This window comes from Sander vitreus, chromosome 20 (genome assembly GCF_031162955.1).
Source record: "Sander vitreus isolate 19-12246 chromosome 20, sanVit1, whole genome shotgun sequence".
Lineage (NCBI taxonomy): Eukaryota > Metazoa > Chordata > Actinopteri > Perciformes > Percidae > Sander > Sander vitreus.
The window spans coordinates 8683382-8707686 of record NC_135874.1 but is presented as its reverse complement, the minus strand read 5'-3'; the positions used below and the strand labels follow the sequence as shown (position 1 = coordinate 8707686).

At 41.1% G+C, this 24305-nt stretch overlaps 2 protein-coding genes across 3 annotated transcripts in view; both read right to left on the bottom strand.

Moving 5' to 3' along the window:
- The window catches only part of sptb (spectrin, beta, erythrocytic), a 60012-nt gene extending 56830 nt beyond the window's left edge, over positions 1–3182 (bottom strand). For both annotated transcript variants that reach the window (XM_078276920.1, XM_078276921.1), the window contains exon 1: positions 2856–3182. The gene's annotated coding sequence lies outside the window, so the exon portion shown is untranslated. The remainder of the gene's footprint in view (positions 1–2855) is intronic.
- A 2677-nt stretch (positions 3183–5859) lies between these two features.
- stard9 (StAR-related lipid transfer (START) domain containing 9) overlaps positions 5860–24305 on the bottom strand; it is a 44825-nt gene continuing 26379 nt past the window's right edge. The window contains exons 16-32 of the mRNA XM_078276784.1: positions 23672–23723; positions 23221–23346; positions 21889–21971; positions 21591–21652; positions 20879–21072; positions 20199–20679; positions 13199–20008; positions 12616–12813; positions 12354–12537; positions 10482–10628; positions 9875–9974; positions 9479–9645; positions 9294–9358; positions 8922–9124; positions 7629–7708; positions 7046–7204; positions 5860–6593 (exon numbers count right to left, since the gene is read on the bottom strand). Coding sequence (XP_078132910.1) covers positions 6468–6593; positions 7046–7204; positions 7629–7708; positions 8922–9124; positions 9294–9358; positions 9479–9645; positions 9875–9974; positions 10482–10628; positions 12354–12537; positions 12616–12813; positions 13199–20008; positions 20199–20679; positions 20879–21072; positions 21591–21652; positions 21889–21971; positions 23221–23346; positions 23672–23723 — 9237 coding nt within the window. The 3' untranslated portion in view covers positions 5860–6467. The remainder of the gene's footprint in view (positions 6594–7045; positions 7205–7628; positions 7709–8921; positions 9125–9293; positions 9359–9478; positions 9646–9874; positions 9975–10481; positions 10629–12353; positions 12538–12615; positions 12814–13198; positions 20009–20198; positions 20680–20878; positions 21073–21590; positions 21653–21888; positions 21972–23220; positions 23347–23671; positions 23724–24305) is intronic.

Below are 24305 nucleotides of genomic sequence, written 5' to 3'. Positions count from 1 at the left end.
CATGTTATCATTGTTACCACTATGAGGTATAGGACATAAATTTGATGTGAGATTGATACAAATAACAAACGATTATGTTATTGTTGGCCTATAAGACAAATGATATAACACTTTGGCACCCCCTTGTATTGCTTTTTATCACCATAATGACCTCAGCTCATTGTCCAGTATTTCATAATTTTTCTGGCTGCACATTGTGCGATGATGACTAAGAGGCGCTGGATAATTTCTCAGAAGTAAAAAAAATGTCGAGGGGGATGATTAAAATGTCGGCTGAAATTTCTCCAGATATTTAAGTGCTGCTTGACCTCGGGAAAAAGAAAACATATTACAATTCTTTTTATCAAAACTCATACTGCATTCTGCAGATGCAGCGTGTTGGCTCTGCACAAGGTTTTGTAAAAAGGTTAAAAGGTGTGAATGAGATTTTTACTCTTAAGATTTGTTAGAATAAAAACAAAACAATTCCTTGTTTCTAAAGGTGTGAAAAAAACTTTTCTTATTAATGATAACCTTTTTCGCCAAATTTAATTGGTGATTTTGAATTGACTGCGCCCATTTCCCTCATCTGTGGTTAGTGCAAAACTACGTTGTACAAATGTGTACAATGTAAACATCAAATCAGAACCTGAGATGAATATAAGTGTGAAAACAATGCTCCCAGCTGTAAGTAAACTCTGTTTTTAGCTGGCTAGCAGTGAGCACATTAATCTGAGCAGCATGCAGTCAGATGGAGAGGATGAAATAAGAGATGGGTGTGGTCAAGATGTGTGATCTACAGTGTGTGAGAAACTGTAGCAGCAACTGGACTGAGGAGAGGGAGGCCTGTGAGCAGCAGAGAGTAAATCTGAGACATAAACACAAAGTGGACAGAGATCAATATGGAAGGAGAGGTGGGGAGGGGCTGGTTATTGGACTGAGTGAGTTTGCAGCTCTGAAATTCTCCTCAAACTGCCAATAACGTAAAACCAACTATTACTCGTGTACTTTAACAAGATATGAGGAACAAAACATGGGGAAACTGAGCATACAAACACTCTGTTTGGCATAACCCATACTGTACATTGATTATGTACACAAGCTGTGAGAAAAAGGTTCCTTTGTTGTGGTCAATAATGTTTTGACTGCAACAATACTGAGCCTGGCTTTTGGGAATCAATATTAAACTATTCCTGGAGTGTGTTTACACAAAAGTCCCAGCTCATCCAGACATGGTGACACACTCACACACATGTCCTTTTAAGGGGAATGAGGGGGAACGTCGCTTTCGCTCAGTGAACATTTTATATTTTTATTTATAAGCCACCACTTTGTTTCCGATCAAGGAGGGAATACAGATTGTACAGTGCTTTAGGAAAGAAAATGAGAGGAAATATGCAATTATGCATATTACCTGGGCTTAGGTTAACACCAGTGGAATGTAACTAAGTACATTCACTAAAATCCTGGAACTTAGTACAAATTTGAAGCACCTGAGTACTTGAGTATATTTCCATTTTTGCTTCTACTGAGAGGGAAATATTGTACTTTTTACTCCACTACATTCATTTGACAGCTTAAGTTACTAGCTACTTCACAGATTTCACTTTAAAAACACGACAGGACTTTAAAATATTACAAAATAAACTATCCCAAAAGTATATACAAATACTTAAATTAGTAAAGGCTAAATTAGCTCCACCATGACCAACTGCAACAGTGAAATACTACCAAAACATGAATGCAGCAGTAATGAACAAGATAATACGTACAATAGTGTAACCCTTTCAGCACTTTCATGTTTATACTAAAGTACATTCTGCTAATTGTGTACTTTGGACAGTGGTGGAAGAAGTATTCAGATTCTTTACTTAAGTAAAAGTACTAATACCACACTGTAGAAATACTCTGTTACAAGTAAAAGTCCTGCATTGAAAATGTTACTTAAGTAAATGTATGTAAGTATCATCAGGAAAATGTACTTAAAGTATCAAAAGTAAAAGTACTCAATGCCGAAATATCCTCACATTTTAGAAACTGGAAACGATCCAAACTGTTCTGTCAATCAACTAAGTGTTTAATGGTCTAATCATTTCAGCTGGACTTGTAGGCCGTTATATTGTTGGGTAGTTTAATTTATAATAAAACATCATATTATATAAACTACATGTGTTTTTGTGTGCAAAAATCTTAATTTGTAAAGTAACTAGTAACTGAAGCTGTCAGATGAATGTAGTGGAGTAAAAAGTACAATATTTCTCTCTGAAATGTAGCGGAGTAGAAGTATTACCTCAGTAAGTACCTCAAAGTTGTACTTAAGTACAGTACTTGAGTAAATGTTAGTTACATTCCACCACTGACTTTGGAGAATGGAGTATTTTCATAGTGCAGTACCACAACTTTTACTCAAGTAAAGTATCTAAATACTTTCTCCACCACACCAACATAAGAGAACTTTTGGAGAGCGCACTTCTCCACTCGCAAACATGCGCACTGACGTCATTGTGCGCATTTCCAACGACTCTCTGAGGCCTGCTTAAAGCCTACGCTAAAAGATAACAAACTGATAACTCAAGATGTAGCTTAACTAAAACTAAAAACAAAGCGAGTGATTTTAACAACAGAACAGAACATCCATCTAAAAAAAAAAAAAAAGTGTGGAAGCTTTTTGAAAACGACGTCATTATTTAACATGTCAGCCTGGGCCAACAGGTGGTTTGGAGGAAACGTTTAACTCCACTACAAACAACGGCAAACAACAGCAGCCTTAATGGAATGAGCGCCAGTCGGTGACCGCTGACAGAAACTATTTGGCCAAAGATCAATAATTTCATTTAACAATGGCACAACTAGCTCTGCTTTCAAAATACACTTACTTGCTTCTGGATGCTGTCCTGTCCGAAAGTGTTTATCTTGAGTCTTCTCCCTGCCAATAAACCAATTATAATCCCATTGAAGCAGCGGGGGTCGTGGTCAGAGTGGACGGAGGTCTCCACAGCGCGAGGAGGACACGGTCCTGCACGGGGGACAAGGGAAAGGGGCTGTAGGCGCCGCGCGCTCCACGGTCATTCCCGAAAGCCAGCGACTGACCCACCCTGCCGGGTTAAAAATAAAGTGGGCGCATCCAGTACATGATCTGTGCGCGCAGGGGACGCACATTCCTGACAAGAGCTGGTGACTCTAAATGGCAGAGACACTTCTGATCTCTTGTACACCCCCCCCCACAATCCACTTCACCCCGCCCCAGCCAGCCGGGCTCTAATCGCACACACAACACCCACCCTCTCAGAAATGTCACCTCCACTGCTGCCTCTGCGTGCCATTTTACATGCAGTGCAGAGGAGAGAGGTCTGGGCATGGACACGTCCTCACATTACAAATGATGTCCATCAGTTACACCAGAGGGAAAACACCTGGCAGGTAATGTGACATAGGTGGTGGAAAGTAACTAAGTATAATTTATTGGAGTATGTTGAAGTGCATCACTTGAATATTTCCATTTTATGCTTATGCTTCTAATAATTCCACTACATTTCAGGAGGGAAATGTACTTTTTAGTGCACCACATTTATCTGACTGATATAGTTACTTTTCATATGAAGATAATTCATTAAAACATTATTCTTTTTTTATATATAAATAAGAAAAGAAAAAAGCATTGTTGATTCATGTCTATGAGCTGTTGGCAGTTCCACCAAATGATGCCCCATCAGATGGTTTCATTTACATAACTTTTGAAGGCCCAAAAACTAATAAAAACCTAAAAAGGTGTAGACTGCTTATAATAAGGGCTGGGTATCGTTTGACATGTATGTTCCAATAGTAGTGCTGATACAATACCTGATTATCCATACCAGCACAAAAAAGACACTTTGAGGAACAGAGAATTTTCTTTTTACAAAAGCATTTTTTTCCCCATATAATAAAAGAAGACAACTAAAATATATATTAATAAGAACAAAAGCATTAAGTAAGTAAAATAGGGAAAGTAGAATAGGAATCTGAGCAAGCGTTCCCTGCCAGCTTTTGGTACTTGACAGTTTTCGATATTCTGTGCACATTTAAATCAGCACTAAAGATACAGATGTTCAATACCCAGGCCTACTTAGACTAATTGCAAATGATTAAATGAAGGAATTAAAGATAGTTATATACTGTGTTGTCACTTAAGGATAATTTGGGGAACAGACATTCACACAAACTCCAACTTTCCAAAAATAAAAAAAATAAAAATGAAAAACAACAGTTCACTTAAAATATGTATTTTATTCATAAAAAATGGCCAAACACACAGGATGGGCCACATTACATCTTATTAGCAACAGGAAGCAGGGTGTTTATAATAAAATACATTTACAACACATCGTCAAAACATAAATAACAATGCTTTTTACAAAATGAAACAAGCACTTACAAATCTATAGAAACACAGAAAAGAAATCAGTACAAAAAGTTGTCACTATGTTCCTTCACTCTGTGTCTTCAGTATTTGTCTCTTTGTCTTTGGTTCCCCCTGGAACATCTTTAGTCATAAACTAAGCGCTGCCAAAAATGTAAACTACTGGAAATAATATGGCTTCATATCTGGATAAAGCTGACCCAGCTGGGACTGAGAACAGTCTTGCCTTTGATCAGCGTCTGCATAGCTTCAACACTGTGCAAACAAAAACAAAATCACTTTTTAATATGCAACATTAATAAATGCATTAAAACTGTTGTGCAAGCCGCTGTAAACACAGCACCATGCTCATAAAATAACCCCAACACAACTATAAAACACATTCGACAGCATTTCAAACTGAAGGCAAGAGGAACAAAATAAATACGACAGACTTCAGCAACTGATGAAAAAAGGCCGTAGCTCATACAGATTCAGAGTACCATATTGTGTCCATATCTTACTGCAGCTTTAAAAATTAAAATAAAGGAGAGCAGAGATCAGTTACAGAGCAGGCGGGATCCTGCCCTTTGACTTTTTAAAAGTTCTCAACTTTCCAACTCACCAGCTCCCTGTTTTGCTACAAAAATAGTATTTAATTAAACTGTTTGGTTTCCTGCAGCGAGAGAGTGATGCTGAGTAGTTTCACATGTGCAGCTCCCTATACATTACAAATAACAGCTGAAGAGGGACTAAATAATTCTTAGGATTCCTTCAATACACCACCTTATCCAACACATAGCTTAGGGACTGTAGGAAAATGATTGAGGTAGTTGAACCTTATGTTTCACTTTGTCAAAAAGCAAGGCCCTCCTCAGGGTTCTTAATGTTGTCTTTAAACCTTTAAAATGTTGTCTTTATATTGTTAACTATTAACTATATTGCAAAAGAAGGCTGAAATAAAATTCAGGACAGGAAAAAATAAAAGACCTTCCCCTGCTCTCTCCCCCAAAAAAGTCGGACTACCTCCCCCCTTTTCTGACCCCTCCTCCCCCACCTAATAATTTGTCGTACAGTCCCTTTATATACTTTTTGATCATACCTCTTTTGCTGCAAAAATTTTAAAGGACATTTGACGTAAATATTCTGCAGAATTAAGGTTTTTGAGTGGTTAAAATATGCAGTGCCCGATGATATAAGTACATACAAATCAGGGTTACAGTACATAGTATTTGCAAATAGTTCCTTTATATGTTCATATTTCCTTCATTTAGGTGTCACCTCAGTTGACATTCACGCAAAATAAACTCAACTGGCTTTCAGCTTTCAGCTTTCAGTCTGTCATATCTGGAAAACCCCCCCTCATTGTCTGGGTTAAAACAAAGCATTTAAGTGCTTGCAAAAACTGCATGACCCAGACAATGTTATACTGCCTTCTGTATATGGTCCAAATCTCAGGTATATTGACATGTGCCTCTAAGAACAAAGCTGGCTGCATCCATCTATCTAGAAAGTAAACACAGGTGAAAATACACTTAGTGCGTAGTAAGTATACATCAAATCAGTGTAACCTTTGACTTCAATTTAAAGGTTCTCTAGCTAGGATGTCCTTGCTGACTTTAACATATTTGGCTGTACATGTTACAACATGGTAGAAATCAATAGACACCATGTTGCTAACAGGGAATTAAGGGAGTTAAATAGCTGATACTTATCAGTTTATAAATATTATAATATAAATATTTCATCACATGAATGAACCGATTAGGTGGGGAAACTTTGTTTAGGTTTAGCCAGCTTGATGATTAACTATCCAAGGCTACACAGCTACACAGCATGTGTCATGTCAAGTCCCTTAGACTTCTACTCAATCTTTGGTAAAATAGGATTATAATTGTTACAAGCATTGATGTACATCACAAATATAAAAATACAGTTTCAATATTTTATCAAAAAAATACCTTCATATAAAAAAGAAAGAAAGCTGCTTCAACTTTGTAACTGGGAAACAATAGAACAGTGCTCTTAGAATAATAAAAACAAATCAAGTAAATACATTTCAGGTGCAAATTTAAAAGGCAGACTAACTCCATGCTGGAGACAGTTCAGTCTAATGCGTCTTCGTGAGTCCTGTGGATTTAGCGAGGAAAGCATCCAGATCAGCGATGACAGCTGCCTGTCTTCTGGAAACAGTGTTCAACAGTCGGTGAGGAAAGGATGGAGTTCCTAGGTCCACCTGGAGAAGAACAAAATGATATGGTCATGACTTCTTTCACATCTATAGCACTGCCTGGCAACCATTATTCAAATTGGAGTCAAAAGCAGACTCACTGCACAGTTAGACTGTGATGTATGTAAATGATTATACCTTTGTCTCAGATTTTGATTTTGATTTCATTTGATTACAATACACAAAATTGTGGATTGCAAGATTGTTAGTTCATAATTATTAACTACCATGTGGGTTTAATTCCTGCACAGCACTTTCACATGTGGAGGTCGGACAGAAGCGGTTTGTTGATGTCCGAAAGTGTTTTTGAGGCTGTCACATTCACACAGAATACATTTATCGATCTATGATCAACCCAAACATCTGTGCTTTTACTGGCAGTAAAAATATGGCAGTGTTGCTAGTGAGCACAACACATATATCAGCTTGCGAAGTAGTTTATAGCAACCATGTCTCACCTGTAGCAGGTAGATGACCCTGGTGGCTTCCTGTCCATCACGTCTAATTGGCTGCAGGATCCAGCAACTGGGCATCATCTCCCCTCGGACGGCGTCCACACTGGGACGAGGCAGAGACTCCTCGAACACAGACTGCATTGCCAGCACAGACAAGCCACCCTGAGCCAGAGGGCAAAAGGGAAAAACCATCAATAAAATAGGCAGCGCAGCCTTTTGATCAGCCAAGAGGCAAGTGTACGCTGACACTGATAACCAACAGCTCACACGGCTTCTTCCACACCCACAGCCTCTGGGTCAGTGTTCTTACTGTGAGCATGAGTAGCATCTAAAATAGTATGTACTACATTGGGTGCATGACAAGCTCAATGCCACGGTTTACCATTAATTGGTCTTCATTAAAAATGACAGCACTGTCTGTTTTGTTTCCTGTCACGCTAATATGACAGTAAAAGGAATTTTCTCCTTCAAACTAAAGCGTGATTTTGTCTACAACAACTATGCAGCGAATGCTCAGTGAACCTTAAACAAGGGCGACAGGCAGTAATCATCAGGACCGGCTGGTTCATTTTGCAGCTTTGCTTACCTGTTTGGACTCGGTGCTGATGCAGCAGAAGTCCCGCGGCTGGCTGAGGTGGCAGGTGGACGGATCTGTTAGTATATAAACTAAACAGAAATACAGAGAGAATGTGTCAGATAGGATTAAATGGTTGATGAAAACCTGGAAATAAAAGAAAACATAAAAGAACGAGGGCAATGGAACAGAACGTTACTGCTAAACAAGGTTATAAAGCAATTTATTTTCCAACCTTCAGGGGAAGAAAAAAGAAGGTACAATTCAACATATTTATATAAAGATATGATGATCTCTTATAATAAACAATACATCAGTGTGTGGACGCCAATAAAACGTTTGATCAGAGCAGAGTAGATGGCGTAAGAGAGGCCCGATGACGTTGCAAAGATATTTAATGCCACATACTGCAGGTGTGAGAATGGAGTTGGTCATGCAATACATTAAGCTAGTCAGTGATGAATGGGACTGTGTTGGGGACTGTACTATACACAGCTAATGGATGCAGACGCATCATTTGAAGCAAATGCATTTGCAGGGTCCTCAAATGCCTTGCAAAAAAATATAAATAGTTTTGCAGCAAAGACAAAAAACACTTTTCTCTCTTTATATTCTTGCAACAATAATATTATTTGCAAGGTAGACTCTTCCATCACATCAAGCTCACATTGCAAATAACCAGTATTGATCAGTATCTTATAAACTTCTACTTTCCGTGATGAGTATCTAATGTTGATGTTTCAGGTCTACTGATAATACCAATCAAGTGGGATTTCAGAAAATCTGCTTACATTTTTAACCTAGATAAAAGTGTGCCAGTATAAATCAGCAAAATGTAATTAAAGTAACAAGAGTAAAAGTGCTCAATGCAGAAAATGTATATATATATATATATATATATATATATATATATATATATCATAGTATAAATGATTACTGATGAATATATGTATGAATTATTACTGATCAATGAATGTTTAATTAGCATTTTACTTTTGTAGTTGGTTGCAAAGGGGCTAATTTTAATTATTTGATATACTGTTGGGTAGTTTAATCCATAAATATCCAGTATATTCTATAAAATGAGTGCATTTTTTTATGTAAAATATTAATTTATAAAATAAACTAGTAAGTTGTGAGATAAATGTGGTGGAATGCCTGCTACATTTAAGCAGAGTAAACATATAAAGACTATATCTACCTCAAATAGCTCTTGACTAGATTTACTTTGTTACATTCTTACACTGGTACTTTAATGTATAGAAACCATGTGAGGATATAGACTAAGCAGACATGTTAGCCCACCCAGCTGAGTGCTGTCATCTAGCGGTCGTGTCCAGACAGAACGGAGCGACTGCTGATACATGTGGCTCTTGGACAGCTGGCAGATGATGTTCCACAGACTGTCCAGGGGTCTGTCCAGCTCCCCGGCCCCAAGGAAACCATGGACAGATGGGCTGGAGGAGGGCTTGTAGTAAGCCTGGATACCTCCTTCTTCTCCCTGGTAGCTAAATAAAAATAGACATAATACATTAGCAAATTAATATTTGTGATTTTGAGGGACTTAAGTTAAGCCTTCACTTTGCATCTGATTAATCTCAGACAGAGAGGAAGTCCTTGATTTGAAGGTTGATGATTTTTTTGGATGAGTTTATCAAAGAGAGTGACTGAGTTCACCTCCAGCCTGCTGTGGCCTTGCCCGTTAGCAGGTTGCTCAAATCCCCAGAGGAAGCCAGTCGTACCTGTGGACACAAAGAAATGTCTGATAAGGGTAGATCAAAACATTGGTTATGTTTAGTCAATAACAGTGGCATTTAAATAAATAAATAAAAAAAAAAGGTTTAAACTCAGGTTTGTGTTACCTCAGCCAGAGCTCGACCGAGGAGACTAGATGTGATATCCTGATAGGTTGTGGATATGGAAGATGTGGAGCCAAAGGAGGCGTTGCGGTGACGTGTACAAGATGGAGGTGATGGAGATGAAGTCATCAGGGGCTCAAACCCGGTGACAGGAGGCTCAAGGCGGACATCTAGCAGAACACAATGTTGACATGGATTTTCAATACAGAGAATGTGGAGGGGGGTGGGGGGTGGGTTAAGTGCTGCACTAGTGACACATGGTCAAAACTATATACGGTATATTACTTTCTAAATTTTAGAAGATAACAATGTTTTTTTTTTATTAAAGCAAATTTTGAGCATACTTTTGACAGTGTTTTGCCCATGTCTGTTTGGGTTTTATGAATCACCAGTACTTACCCTGGGCAGACAGCCAGGCTCTCTGTGACTTCACACTTTGTGGACCGCATATAGGAGGACGTGTCCTGACCTTCAGCCCTTCGTCGTGGAACCCTGTGATCTGAAGGAAAACAGTAACAACGACACGATTACTGCCGTGTTGCTCATCCAAAAAGGAAAATTACACTTGCATTATAGAAAACAAACAACCCGAAGGTACTTGAGCTTTCTGGGGGACTCCTAAGAAGCTTTGTGCTGGGGAGAGACGTGTATGATGGGCTTATGGCGTTGTCATTTATACATACGTTTATTTGGTTTATAGTGTTTCTATTTTGTCATTATGGTCTTGGATATTGTGGTTGATGTGTCATCTTTTCTTGATTTTTGTCTGGGTGGGTGGTGATGGCGGGGGTGTTCATGTTTCGAATTGTATGTTTTGTTAAAATAAATTAAAATAAATGTTAATCATAAAAATAAAAAAATTAAATATATATATATATATATATATATATATATATATATATATATATATATATATATATATATATATATATATATCTATTTACAGTGTTGGATTCCAGCATGTAAATTCTTATCTCAAATCTTAATGTGTAACATGAGTACCAACCTGTCCAGTCAGAAGTGGCCTGTTGCCATGCTGTAGCTGGGCAGTGTTGCCGCTGTTGTACCCCGACGTTGGTCCAGAGGATAGGCTCATGCTGGATCCTGTGCACAAGGTGCTGTTACTGATTCTTGTCCGATGCCTCGGGTCGTCCTGCAAGACGGGAGACACCAGTGAAATAGTTGTCAATACTGCTGAGTCGGGAATAAAACTGCGAGCCCCTGAAAATCCACTTAAAATATCTTGTATTAACCATATTTATGTCAGCCTAATTTATTAGCCAATGAGTTGGAATGTTATATAATCAGAAGAGGGGAAAATGATATATATATTATATTTTTTTCCTTATCAAATCCATCTAATGTGGAGCCAAAGCAAGTCGATCGACAGGAAATCAATCGTCCGCAGTTTTGATAATCTAGTAAACGTTTAATGCATTTATCAAGGAAAAAGTCCCAATATTTGCTGGTTTGAATTTGTCAAAAGTGAAAATTTGCTATTTTCCTCTCTTTTAGGGACTGTTTGTTATTTATTTAAGGGGCCACCGGAGGAGTTTTGGGACCTTCAGCCAAAAAAGACATGACCCTCCCCTCGCCAGTAAAAAAAATTCTATGACCCTCCAAACCAATTTGGAAAAAAGACATGACCCTCCCCCAACAACTTATCAATACATTCTGTACTGGTTTGCGTTTGGCAAATATATACAAATTTCCATTGTTTTTTTTTTACAACTATGACATACATGACTAAACCTCTGCATTCTGATCTGATACATCCCACTCCTCTGTTATGGTGTGGTGGCCATTTCAGGAGATTTACTCACTAACATTGTTGTGGAAACAAAATAAGCATGGAAACTAAATGCACAATACCTGCATTACTGCATTACTTCAAATACTAAGTTACTCTTCTAGTAAACTAGTATTCACATGAAATAAAACAATAAAATATTAAGACCATTCAGCAAGGCACTCTGGGTAATATTCAACACACAAACTGGTTGCTATGGACTCGTCACTAGGCTTTCTCCACTTCGCCGTTTAAACAAAGCGGAATAAACGTATAAAAGTCCAAATCTACACAAAACGCGCAATCAATTAGTAAGCTGACATCAAATGTGGCATTTAGGAAACCTTTATTGCAACCTTGGCACGGTAAGATGTCCAGACATAGTACAACAGTCATTTTCGTTTTGTGCGTCCTGCTGCTCCCATCGTCAGCCAGGTAATATTTTTTTTTACTAAAGCAGTATATGAAATCTGATGTATTACCTACCACCATTTAGTTGTTTTGTGTTATTTAAGATATTTATAAAATATCTGATCATGCCATAATTATTCCACTCATTTTTTAAACAATGCAATTATCCGTTTCAGCCACCAGGGGGGCAGCTCCCCCTGCCCCATATGTCTATGCCCTGCCCCACAGCAAACTCATGGGTCAGACCCATCTGGTAGCGAAGGAGGACAGAGACTGAGAGCGCTACATGGAGCTACATGGAAAAATATGCACCAAACAAGCCACTTTGAAATTTTGCTGTTTCATGAATACAAAAGTTGGGTGACACCCCCCCCCCTTCCCCGGACTGAAAAATGACCCTTCCCTCAGCAAAGAATAAAAAGACACAACCCTCCCCTATTTTCCTCCGGTGGTCCATTCCATGAATACCGAACAACCCTTATGATATATAATTTAAATATTTGGGTATTTAAATGATTGGCAAATCAAATCTATTTCACAGTTACCTTGGGCACCGAGGACCTGGACATTTGTCACTATTTTGTGATATTTTATAGAACAAACAAATTAACTGATTAATCCAAAAAATAAATCAACATATTGAGTTGCAGCCTCTTATATGGTGACACAAAAACTGACCTTGGCTTCCTGAGACAGGGCCTGCTGCTGTAGCCTCCTCTTCTCCTGCTCAGTCCTTTCTCGCAGTCGTTCTCGTGCTTTCGCAATCTCAGTCCTGGCCTCCTCCCTGGCTCGGCCGTAGTCGCGCAACAGCTGCTCAATGTCAGACGGACACTGGCCCTCCCCTCGTGGGGTGTCTGATATTCTGTCAATTAGATAATTCAGTGAGATCCAGTCAAGTTTTCAACACTAAACCTAAAAACATTTATAACTAGTGTCTTACCTGGAGCCGGCTATCACCTCTTGGCGGAGCTGTTGTAGGTATTCTTTACGTCGACTAGGCATGGCGGCAGACACCTTGGAGCCAGCCTCTGGTGGAGAGGAGCGGGGATGTTTGCTGGGACTCAGACTACGAGCTCTCCGGTAAGTCTGGAGACGTTCCTCCCTGTCCTGCCTTAAACCCTCAATACTCCTGCGGTGTCTGAGAGGAGAGAATCACACAAACAGAAAATACAAGAACACAAATCAGGTTACCTCATTTTATCAGTTTTAGAGCCGAGCATACCACGTTAATAACCACGTAATTAAGTGTCTGTGGTATCAAGTATCAAATACTGGCATCAAATGTGTGGTCAGATTTCTTGTCTTGTTTACTTCGATTAGGAAAGTTTCTAAAGAAAATACAGTTTAAAATTGGCAAATTTCTTATATTGTGTTGAAACTATATAAAATAGTGATGCATTAAGAAGTTTAGTTTTTGCTAAATAAAAAAAAAAAGTTTTGTAGAAACTATACGTTTAAAACTAAACCTAGCCCTAATCCGTTTAAGAAAAAAATGGGAGTATTTGGGTCATGTGTATTCTTACCTATCATACAGCTGCTGTTTGGTAGTTGCAGAGGTCGGTGGCTCCAGCTCTTCTCTGGTCCTCGGGGACAGCATCTTTAACAGTGTATCCGTCTCTCCGAGGCCGTAGTGTAGCTTAGCCTCTGTCAGCTCCACAGTCAGCGGTGTCGGGTTCATGCTGAGGTTGACCGTCGCCATCACCTGCTCTCTCTCCTGTCGCAGCCTCTCTATCTCTCTCGTTCTTCTGCCGCTCTGGGCTGTGAACTCTACATTTGAGTCACAGCTCTCCATCTCGCCCCACTCGGCAAAGTTTCTGCTCTTGTCGTCTTCTTTGGTAGGAAATGTGGCCACTTTGTTGGAGTGTTTTGAGTGCTGAAGGTTAATGCCCGACCAGTTGGTGAACTTGTTGTGCATGGGCAGGTCTTCTGGGTCCATCTGGTGGTGTTTACACTGGGACACACTGGCGATGGGTTTAATGTTCACAAGGACGTCTGTGCTGCACTCGCTGGGTGCATTCGATACCACATCGTCCTCTTGGAGTTGAACAGTTCTGTTGCTGACAGGGGATGGATTGTAGGAATCAAAGCAAAAATCGCCAGAATCAACTGCAGGTCTTGATGTTTTTCCATGTCTAGCTTTAGCCTGCTGTTTGTATACATCAGTCGGTCTTAGTATGGGAGAGATGTGGTTCTGCATAGTTAAACCTTTTGTTGAAGCAGAAGTCCGCCACTGCTGAGAGCTCATCTGCCATTTGGAGTCTTTATAGGTAACATTTCCCCTGTCAGTGTCTGTATATCTATCCAGTGATGAATTTATAGAGTACTTATCAGAGCCTTTAGGGCTTGAGCAACTCATTTCACTCACCTTCTCAAGTGATACAGATTCTGATGTACAAGAGGAAACATCACAATCCGGTCTGGGCATTTGATCATCCTCTGAAACAGCTGTGCAAGCTAAGTGTTTGCTAGAAGACACAGTAAGGCTGTCTCTCTCAGAATGATGGTGTGTATTTAGTGTTGATTGGTGTACTGTCTGCTTCATCTGCAATCTTATTCCCACAGTCAGTATGGGAGATGATGCACGGTCTGTGTATGTAGCTTGTTTCTTTAAAGAAAGCGATGGGTCATTTCTTAAAGAGGGACTGTGATTTTCTTGGTAGGCGTTTTTTGATGATCTGCGGGAGACTTCAGATACTGCAACACTCTTTTGGCACAGTGCCTCGTGCTTTGAGCCTCTAGAAGAAGCGGATCTTACACGTCTTTGATATTCACCTGCAGTCTTTAAAGGAAGTGTTTTCAGAAGGCCATTAGACCTTTGTGCTGCAGCAGAGGTGTTAAAGCTCAGCTCAGGCATGCTCTGCATCTTTTCATCTGTACTCTTCACCGCACAGCGCGCATTCTTGTCTTGGGACACACTGACAACCTCAGAACCAATCACTTTGACTATCACATTGACTTCATGAGGTTTTGGACCTCTCACTGGGTGATGAGTAGCGACTTTCTTCTCTGCTGGTGTTGGAGACCTTTCTGTTTGGATCCCAACATCTATGGCTGTTTGAGTTGAGCAGTCTCTCCGCGTGCAGTCACTAGACTCACTGTAAGACATGCTCATATTTGACAAGTTGACACTCCTCAGACTTGACTTGAGGGCTTTGCCTGTTCTCATTTCCTGGACGTCCCCCAGCAGGTCTGAGGTGCTGTCGATAAGCTTCGAGAGGTGAGCCGACATGCTTTCCATACTGGCCCACGTTGGAGATTCTTTAATGTCTACTTTGGTTTTCTGTGTTACAGGTACATCAGTGTTACTCCTTTTGTGCCGCTCTCTCCTCTTTGGAGCACTACTGCGGTTACCAATATTTACCGTCTGAAGGCCACACACTGTTTGAGTGCCATGCTCACATGTCCTCCTCCTTTGGGCCTGTGTTTTGCTTGCCTGAGACTCTTGCTCAGACGAGTACACCAACATAATTTCATCCACCTGACTGGAGTTGTTACCAAAACCCCCAGGATGATTGTTACTTGAAGAACTGCCGCTCACTGTCAGATTGGCTATATGATTGTGAATATCAACAGACGCCTGTTGACAGGGCGGGAGAGGAGATGTTTTGTTCCCTTGTTCCTTATAATCCTCCATACTGCTAAGTGTACTGGAGAGCCCCTTGTTGGTGGCATAAGTGCTCAGATGGGAATTGAAAGGCGAGTTCTGCCTGTTCAAACCATTGTCAACGCTACAGCATCTTGTTATACGTTTCTCAGCGCTGTTCAAAAGTGGAGATTTAGAGGATAGGTCAGCAGCACTCCCGAATGCTGGGTTCTTATAACAGTGTTGGTCTGAGTCGTTGCCTTGCCACTGATGAACAAACGGGTTGATGTCACTGGAGGCAAAATGCATATGGGAGTCCTGCTGTGGTTCACTTTTCTTTGCATACAGGATGGTTTTTTCTACATTTGTCCTTTGTGACAATGCTTGAGGGGATAAAGAGTGTCTTTTTTGGGAGTAATCTCTACTGACTTTAACTTCACTTTTATCCTGAGTTCCAGCAAAACAAGTCTTCATTTTAAATTTGCTCGCTGACACTGTGGTCGAAATATCTGCAGCCTGTCTGACTTCTTGTTTGTCATTACTCTGAGCGCCAAGCTTTACACATTTAGAGGAGAGCCGGCTGTGATGCACTCTAGTGGTTATGTCATCCTCCTCATCCTCATCTGATGACTTAAGAGAGGACTCATATGAAGACGGGGGATGAGTCTGGATCTTAGACTTTCTGAACCTCTTAGACTTGGCCTTTTTAGACATAAGAGCATGAGTATCCTGTTTATCACCAGGTGTGTTTAGCTCAACCTGTTTGGACATCACAGATCCATAGCAACTTGTATTTGTGACGGCATTCCCCTGTGGTATTTGGTGTTGTGCTTCATATTTTGACTCTGCGAAGATCTTTGGGGTGAAAGTCTCTTTGTCTTTTTTCATTACCCAATCTTGTCGGCGTTCAATATGAGTATCCTGATCAAATTTGCACAGTGAATTTGATACATTTGGGCATTTGCTGTTGTAATTCAAATTGACCACACAAGTCTGAGCCAAGTCATTTAAATGACTCTGTGGACCGCTGAACTCATCCTGTGCTGTGACATAAGGTTTACCCCCTTTTGTGTTGACTGTTTCACCATTTCCATCACGGCCAGGAGAAACAGCAAACCCTTTCATAGAGGCATTCTTATCAGTGGGTGTCTTCTGGCTGCTGTAATGTACGTGTGGTTTGAATTGAAAACTTCCTCCATCAGATAATAACTGTATGGCTCCAGATGTGTCAGAACTATTTTGGAAATGTTGAATCGTCCTCGGAGTGTTCTGTTTGTACGAGTAACAACCTTTATAATCAACACTGAATGTGGCTTCCACACTGACATCCTGTACGTGATTACAGCCACTGTTTTCTTTTGCATCACCCATGGTGGAAGGTTTTCTATGGGGTATTTGGTGAAGTTCAGGATTCACAGCAGGGGCATCCAAACAGCTCTGGATGTTCACTTCATTCAAGCAGGCATCATTAATGATGGGATTAAGATGAGATGTTACTTTTTGTTTACCTGAATCATTCACTTTTTGACACAAAGCATCTTTCTCCACAGCAGTTCCTTGAGAATTATTGGAGGAATCACTCATTGAGGACAAACCAGACCTATTTGGTTGCAAAGTGGGGTTGCCAGAGTTCTCCGACTCTCCGTGGCTCGTGGGTGTCAGATTTGATTGAATGTTTTTGGCAGAGGGGTTTTGGAAAACGCAATGGTCAATTACCAGCTTGTTTGGTGTCACATCAGAGAAGTTCTGAGCTTGGTCAATCTTCTGTGTTACTTCAGTAGATGAAAGCATGTTGCTCTCAAGGCTAGTCCTCAATTGAGCTGGCGGATCTGATGCCAGGTGCTCACTGTTGTCCCCTGGGTTTTCACTTATCAATCTTTCCAGTGAAAGGTGTCCTTCAAGGATTGCTCCTTCCTTTATCTGATCACTCATTTTATCTCTCAGCTCTTTTTCTGTCCCTCTATTTTCATCACTATTACAGCCAAAATGACACATGGATGATGACAAAGCATTCAGGCTTTGACTCCTGCTCTTCCTGTCATCATCGCTGCCAATCAATGACAGTCTCATGTGCTCTTTGACCACCTCTGAGATTCTCAGGTCAATGGCGCTACAAATAGCATCTGACTTGCATATGTGTTTTCTACTTTCTTGATGTTTTCTGGTCTTATCAATTTGTGATTCCCCTGCTTTTGTTTCTGCAGCTACCTCCTTTATTGTTACATCTCCCTTTTCAACTGCTTCCCTCTCTCCCGCAGAGGTACCACTCTGAGGACTATTGTCACCACATTCAGAGTCCTCAAAGATCCTTCCAAGTTTCCTGCTCATGGGATCAGAAACTGGCGACGCCTCTGAAGCCACTTTGTCCTGTCTAACGCTGCCATTAACACAAACAGAATCAAATCTGGGGCTGTCAGCTTCCATGGCAGACTGTTCGCCTTTTGTGTTATTATTGTCATCAGGCCAAATATAATCCTGGCTGCCAGCTGGTGCAGAGCAGAAAGTTACCAACTCTCTGCTGTTGCTCCTTTTTGGAATTTTCAGGCTGCACATGAAAGCATCCTGTTGGTCTTTGTTCCTCTTCCTGGAATTTTTACAAGCTGATTTAACAAGCTCCTGCTGTAGTGTAATGTACTGCTCAGTGCCTTTGGTTTCAGCCTCATCCAACATTTCGTCCCTAGATCCATAGTTGGTGTTTCCAAGCTCATATTGTTGATTATTTTCCAACTTTTCTGTTGCACCATCTAGACTGCATAGTGCTTCATCTTCGGTTGACAGTCTGAAGGCACTTGCATGGTCAGACATCTTGTTCAATACTGGGTCTTGGTTAGTAGGACTTGTAGAGAAATGCATTACTGACTGACAACCTGACATACACATTTCAGTGTCAGAGGACATCGTAGTGTCAACGGTCACCATGTCAGGTTCATCTGTGAACACCTGAAGCAATTGTACCTGTAATTCTTGTTGTTTAGTGTAGTGGATGTCAGTGGGTGACACACGAGTGGTTTGATGTAAGGTTGGTAAGGATGCTGGGCTTTTGATGCTGCTGTAGTCTGGAGTATCTATAGCTGCCTTCCCCTTATTTTCTACTTGTCCGTCTGATTGTTCTATACAACATCCTACTTCCTTCAGGGCTTCATCTGGTGTTGTTAGAAACTGAGAGTCTTGAAAATCTAATGTGTCTGATGTGCCCCTGGAATTTTCAACACTGGGCTGATCCTGCACGGTTACATTTACACCCTCAGTGCTGGTGGATGTTGAGCTATAGCTTCTAGATCCGCTCTGAGAATCTGAGAGGTTCATACTGGTTGGACTGGGACTGCTGCTGCTTCTGCTGCTGCTCTCTACACCTTTGAACATCATTTTTCTTTGGAAAGGCAGAGAATCTCTGTAAATCCTAGGACTATCTGCTGCGTCAGTGGAGGACCAGGCATCGGTGAGTGCCAGCATGTTTTCTGGCTCCCTCACGCTGCAGCTGCTCAGGGAGCGTGGGCTGATGGTCGAAGTGGTCTGCATGTTCCCAAAGTCCTCAATCATTTTATGTACAGTGTCTCTGCCTCTGGAATCTGCTACAAATGAGTTGTGGGAAAGAGGCTTCCTTGTTGCACCACTGTGTCTTGATTTTGGGGAGTTTTGCTGGCTCCAATACGCCTCTGCTGGGATCGCCGGAGGTTTCTGAGGGCTGTCCCGGTCTAAACTGATCTCTGCTGTTCTATTGTGCTGCATGGATGAATGGGAGCAATCTGTCACCAATGAGTAAGTTGGCACCACTGTTTGTCTAAGTTTCTCCACTGTTGAGTATTTCCCACTGCTCTCCACAGCCAACGAATCCTTAGACATCTGACTGTCTTCGCTCTCTGCTTCACTCTGAGCTGCTTCCTCGTGTCTCAGCTGCTCTGCTAGGGCTGTCACATAAGCAGAGGACAGCGAATCAAGAGAGAAAAGGCTCTCACAGTCTGACGTTCCTTCATCTCGGTCTTCTTGCTCTTCCTCCCATCCCATCAATCCCTGCTGTCTCTCGACCCATGTGCTGGTCTTGTTCATCAGAGCCTCTGTGCTATGCCACCGCCTTTGTTTAATGTCCTCAGACAGAGTCCTTTGGTCAAGCTCCTCACACGAGACTGCTGTTTTAACAGCACATTTGCTTCGGCTAATTTTGGTATCTTTAAGGCTCCTGTCTCTTCTTTGTCTCCAGTAAAATTTGCTTGCTATTCTCCCCAGAGGTTTGGGACCTCGGCCTCCATTCACACCTGATGGTGGTTTCCTGAACACTTTGGACAGGGCTGTTTTTAACCTGGGCCCAACAGAACGAGAGGAAGTCTTCTCTGTGGTTTCTGGTCTGTCTGGGACAATCTGAGAACTGGTTTTGCGTGCTATGGGTTCTTGTATATATTTATTGCTGACTGGCTGCAAAATAGTTCCAAGTGGTGACTTCAGAGTAACTGAGTTCTGATCCGATCTGTTCTTGAAAGACAGGTCTCGGTGTGGCAGCAGAGGTTTTCTTTCTGGTCGTTCCCGGCGAGGCTGAGCTTGGTGCTCCTCTTTGGCAGCTTGTCTGATATTTTCAGAAGAGCTTACTCTACTTCGGCACGCTTGACTTTGTCCTGAGAAAAATGTACCGGAACAACTTTGGGTTCTTTCCCGTGGAAGACACTCATCCGAAACCCACTCCCTGCTGTGAATGGAATCAGAAGTTGTGGAGGGATTTGGCATCAGTTCTGTGGATCTGTTTCTCTTAAGGAAGTGTCTGTCACAGAGAGAAAAAGAAAGACTACTATAACATCTAAATTTAGGAGGCATAAGCAACCACAAAACAGCTAGATAAAAAAAGTGCTGAAACATTTTGGACTGTATTAGCCTGTTAAAAGAAAAGAAAAGAAGTTTACATTTTGCCCTTTATGCAATTAACTCTACAGGTTTTACAACTATGTGCTTACCTGAAGATTGGAGTGTTCTGTGGGTAGAGCCGGGACAGAAGATCTGCTGAGAATGAGTGTCTACGAGAAACAAATGGTCTTCCTCTGAGCTTTGTGGGGGACCCCAGCTCAGGAGACTCTGGGCTGCCTGGTCCTGGAGGCAGGGCCCTTTCCAGCCGCTGCAATTCTCTCTTAGCTTCCAACAGATGCCGCTTGCGGGCGATTCTTTCCAGCTGGTAGTGCAACTTTTTCCGACGGATGCGGCTCTCGGAACGGCAAAGGGCGTGATGCTTTAGTAGCTCCTCCTGCACCGCTTTCTTCCTGGCCCTTACCACCTGGGACGGATGGTCCACTGTCTGACCTTCCTGGTCCTCAGATGCCTGACTTGCCTCTCGCTCCAGGAGGGGTGCGGGGATAAGGTCTGTCTGAACTCCAGACTCTTGGGTGATTCTCAGCTCTACAGTTGTTAGGCGCCGTTTCTCCTGCAAAATCCACTGCTGGACTGTTGGGTAAAGATTTACAGGAGGGAATCATAAGGGGTGGATATCTTACACTTGCACAGTATTTATCAATATACTAAATCTGATGTGGTTATCCAGCAATAAAACTAGATCTAGAAATCTAGAATTTAGGCTCAGATTTTAAAATTTGACAGGTATCTGCATGAGAACTTTTTTTTTGTGTGTGGAAAGACGACTTACTCTCACTGTGCTGTTGTCGAAGGTGGGCCTGCTCCCTCTCCAGCTCTCTCTCAGCCCTTTTTTGTTCAGCCTGAATCTCCTGTCGCAAACTCTCCACGTAGTGCTGCTGCTCCTCCATACGCTGCCTAGCAGTAGGCTCCTCGCTGGGGGAGAGAGAGGCACCCAGCTGGCCTTGGAGCTTCACTACTTCAACACTATAAAAACAGACACATAGATCCAGGGTAATACAAACTCAGAAACTGTGATGGACAAAAAGGAAAGAGAAAACCAGAAAAGTAAAAGAAATCATTTTAACTCACCTAGGTACAATTTCATGTCTAAAATTTTGTATTTAGGTTGTGGCAGGTTGAAAGTAAACGCTACTGTTGTTGGTTTACAGTTCGGTGTCTCAGCAGTAACCAAGCAACGGCTGAGCCTGTCCTGTAAACAGGTAACTGGGATTGTTCAGAAGGGTGGGGGCTAATAGAAACACATGCCATCTCCACCAACTGAACTGAAACACCTATGAAGCATTGCCCTATTTCTACAGCATGAACATGGTACAACACATGTACCTCTTATCAAATATGTATGCTGTATGTATATGTGTATATGTTTTTTTATGTATAAAAAAAAAAAAAATAGCACTCTGTGTATCACACACACATACAGTATACACAGAGTGATGAATATTGTGTTGTTCTGTGAGTTTGTTTTTGGAGGCAGTATTTACCTGTGGTCAGGGGTTAAAGGGCAAAGATCAATGTAGGTGCAGGTCATGCCACCTTCACTGGCCTGGAAACAGTAAAGAAAAGATCAACCTTAATATTTGCTAGAAATTAAAAAACTAAACAATCACAAATATTCTAAACACAGTTGTATTGTAGAAAATGACCAGAAACAATATAGTGCATCACTAGCATCACAGTATGTCAACCGCAGCATCTCATTCATCTGCTCATCATCAATATAATGACGATTGCCATCATAACTGACAGCATTATTTTCATTTTCAGCAGAGCAGCACCCACCCGTCTGCGTTCCCGGAGGACGGCTGCCTCTGCTGGGTGGTTGAAGCGGAACTTGTGCACTCCTCCCAAGGTGATCACCATCCCTGGGGACAGATAGACACATCTCTTTAATCACAAGCTGTGCTCATCTTGTAGCACTATGCTGATGGAAGCTGAGGAAGGTAGGTGTATGTGCTGCAGTGTAGGAGTGGAGCATGTGAGTGGTTGTCTATACGTTTACCCTTGGGAAGAATCTGTGCACCTTTAAGTGTGCATGCATATATAATTGTACATTAACCCATATACGTTATCAAATCGTATCAGTTCAGTGTGTGTATATAATTGTACATTAACCTATATAGGATATTCAGCATAGTGCAACAATCACATGGCAGGTCTTAATGCTCAGTGTCAAGTTCTGCTCAGGTCACTGAATGTTTATGTCTTTTCTGACAACAATGCTAAAAAAATAATTGTAATGTGTTTTTCTATCCATCTACTATTCATCTTTTTTTGTTTTTACAACAAAAATTGATTACAGCAGGGGTCTTCAACGTTTTTTAAGTCAAGGACCCCTTAACTGGAAGAGATACGGCTCAGGGACCCCCTACTACATATTGTTTAAAATTAACATGTAGGGCGGCCTAAAGCCTTTATACATACCTTTTTAGTGCATGTGCTATTAAAATAATAATTGTTGGCATGATTTTAGAAATCATGTTTTAAAGTGCTCATATTATGCTTTTTGGCGTTTTCCCTTTCCTTTATTGTGTCATATATCTTTTTTGTGCATGTAAAAACATTAAGAATTTGGTGGCCCCTCTGCAGTAACTCTGAGGACCCCCTAGGGGTCCCGGACCCCCTGTTGAAGATCTCTGGCTAACAGTATGCAGTTTTGATTCTACGTATGTTTGGAATTTATTTTACTATAAGCAATGAATGAATTTACACTCTTTAGTTACCTCTCTATGTGGTAGTTTGCCATGTCAGCAGCAGAGTCCGCCATTGCCGCTCAGTGACGGTTTCATTTTGAACGGAACTCTGGGACTGTATTATTAAGACATTCCTAGTGTCTTAGTGATACAATGACAAGTAACAAGTATCGTACCTAGGCAAAGCTTGAGACATGAAAGTGACAATAGCTGCCTCAGGATATTAAAATAAAAATGTGTGTTTATGATCAGTCAAATAAAAGTGATATGCAAGTTCATCGCCTGCATATCCACGATCAGATATAAAAAACATGCTACCGCTTTTTGCTGTTCGCTTTGACTACAAAATATCCAATCTGTGTTACATGTACAGTAAGACGTGCAGTGGGAACAAACTGTTCTGTCGAGGACATGAGCGGACCTTGAGCCAGTCTGCAGGCCTCAGTGACTTCTCTGTCGTTGAGCAGGCAGACGGAGCCCGGCAGCGGTGTGAGTGTAACCACACCTCCGTGGTTTTCAATCTCACAGCTGGCACTGCCCTGCAGAACTAGAAGATGAAACACAAATCACACTTATTCATTATTAATTAATTTAATGAACAGTCCATTTTAGGATATATAATGTTTGACTATGCATTCTCATAATATATTCTGCTGTGTTTCATGTTTTATACTGCATGTTTTGTCTAAAGCTGCCAGTTCTCTGTATTTCTACTCTGGGATAATGCATGGTGGTAAGATGCTGGATGAGGATTTCCACTAGTGTAATGTACAACAGTTGAAAAAAAAAAAAAAAAAATCGTATTATACAATTTAAAAAGGAATAAATGCAGCTGGATAAGGAAACATGGAAACCAAATGAATAAATAATACCTATCTGTGGTTCTTCAAACTGATCCTGAGGTCCTATGCGGGTGACTCCTTCCTGTACGAACAAAAAAAAAAAACATTGCGTAAACATGGCAGCTATATTTCAAATCTATATCAAAACAACTATTGTGCATTCTGGACATTAAGCTGGTTATGCTACACAAGTAATAGTGGATCTAATGATGACAACAATTTTACACAATGATGTGGAGAACTATTGACATTTCAATTCTAATCTTGCACTTAGCTGTAAGAAAACATATCAACTGTTTACTTTAACGTTTTATCTAATGGGATAAAAGGCTTTCATATACGGTGTCAAGACCACATGTGTTCCCAGGTGGCCTCGGCTCTTCACATGCAGGAAACAGTGTAATTGTCAGGCCTAAGGGTATGCTTGTCATTGTCAGAATCAGGACAGCTTGAGCTCCCCTGAGTCCTAGCCTCAGAACTAAGAGCCTCTTATCCAACCCCGCTTTATGCATTGTGGAAGACACACACACACACACACACACACACACACACACACACACACACACACACACACACACACACACACACACACACACACACACACAGGAGATCGACAGGACAGTTGGAGGGTAGAGTGAAAGGAAAAGACAGTAGAAACGCACCT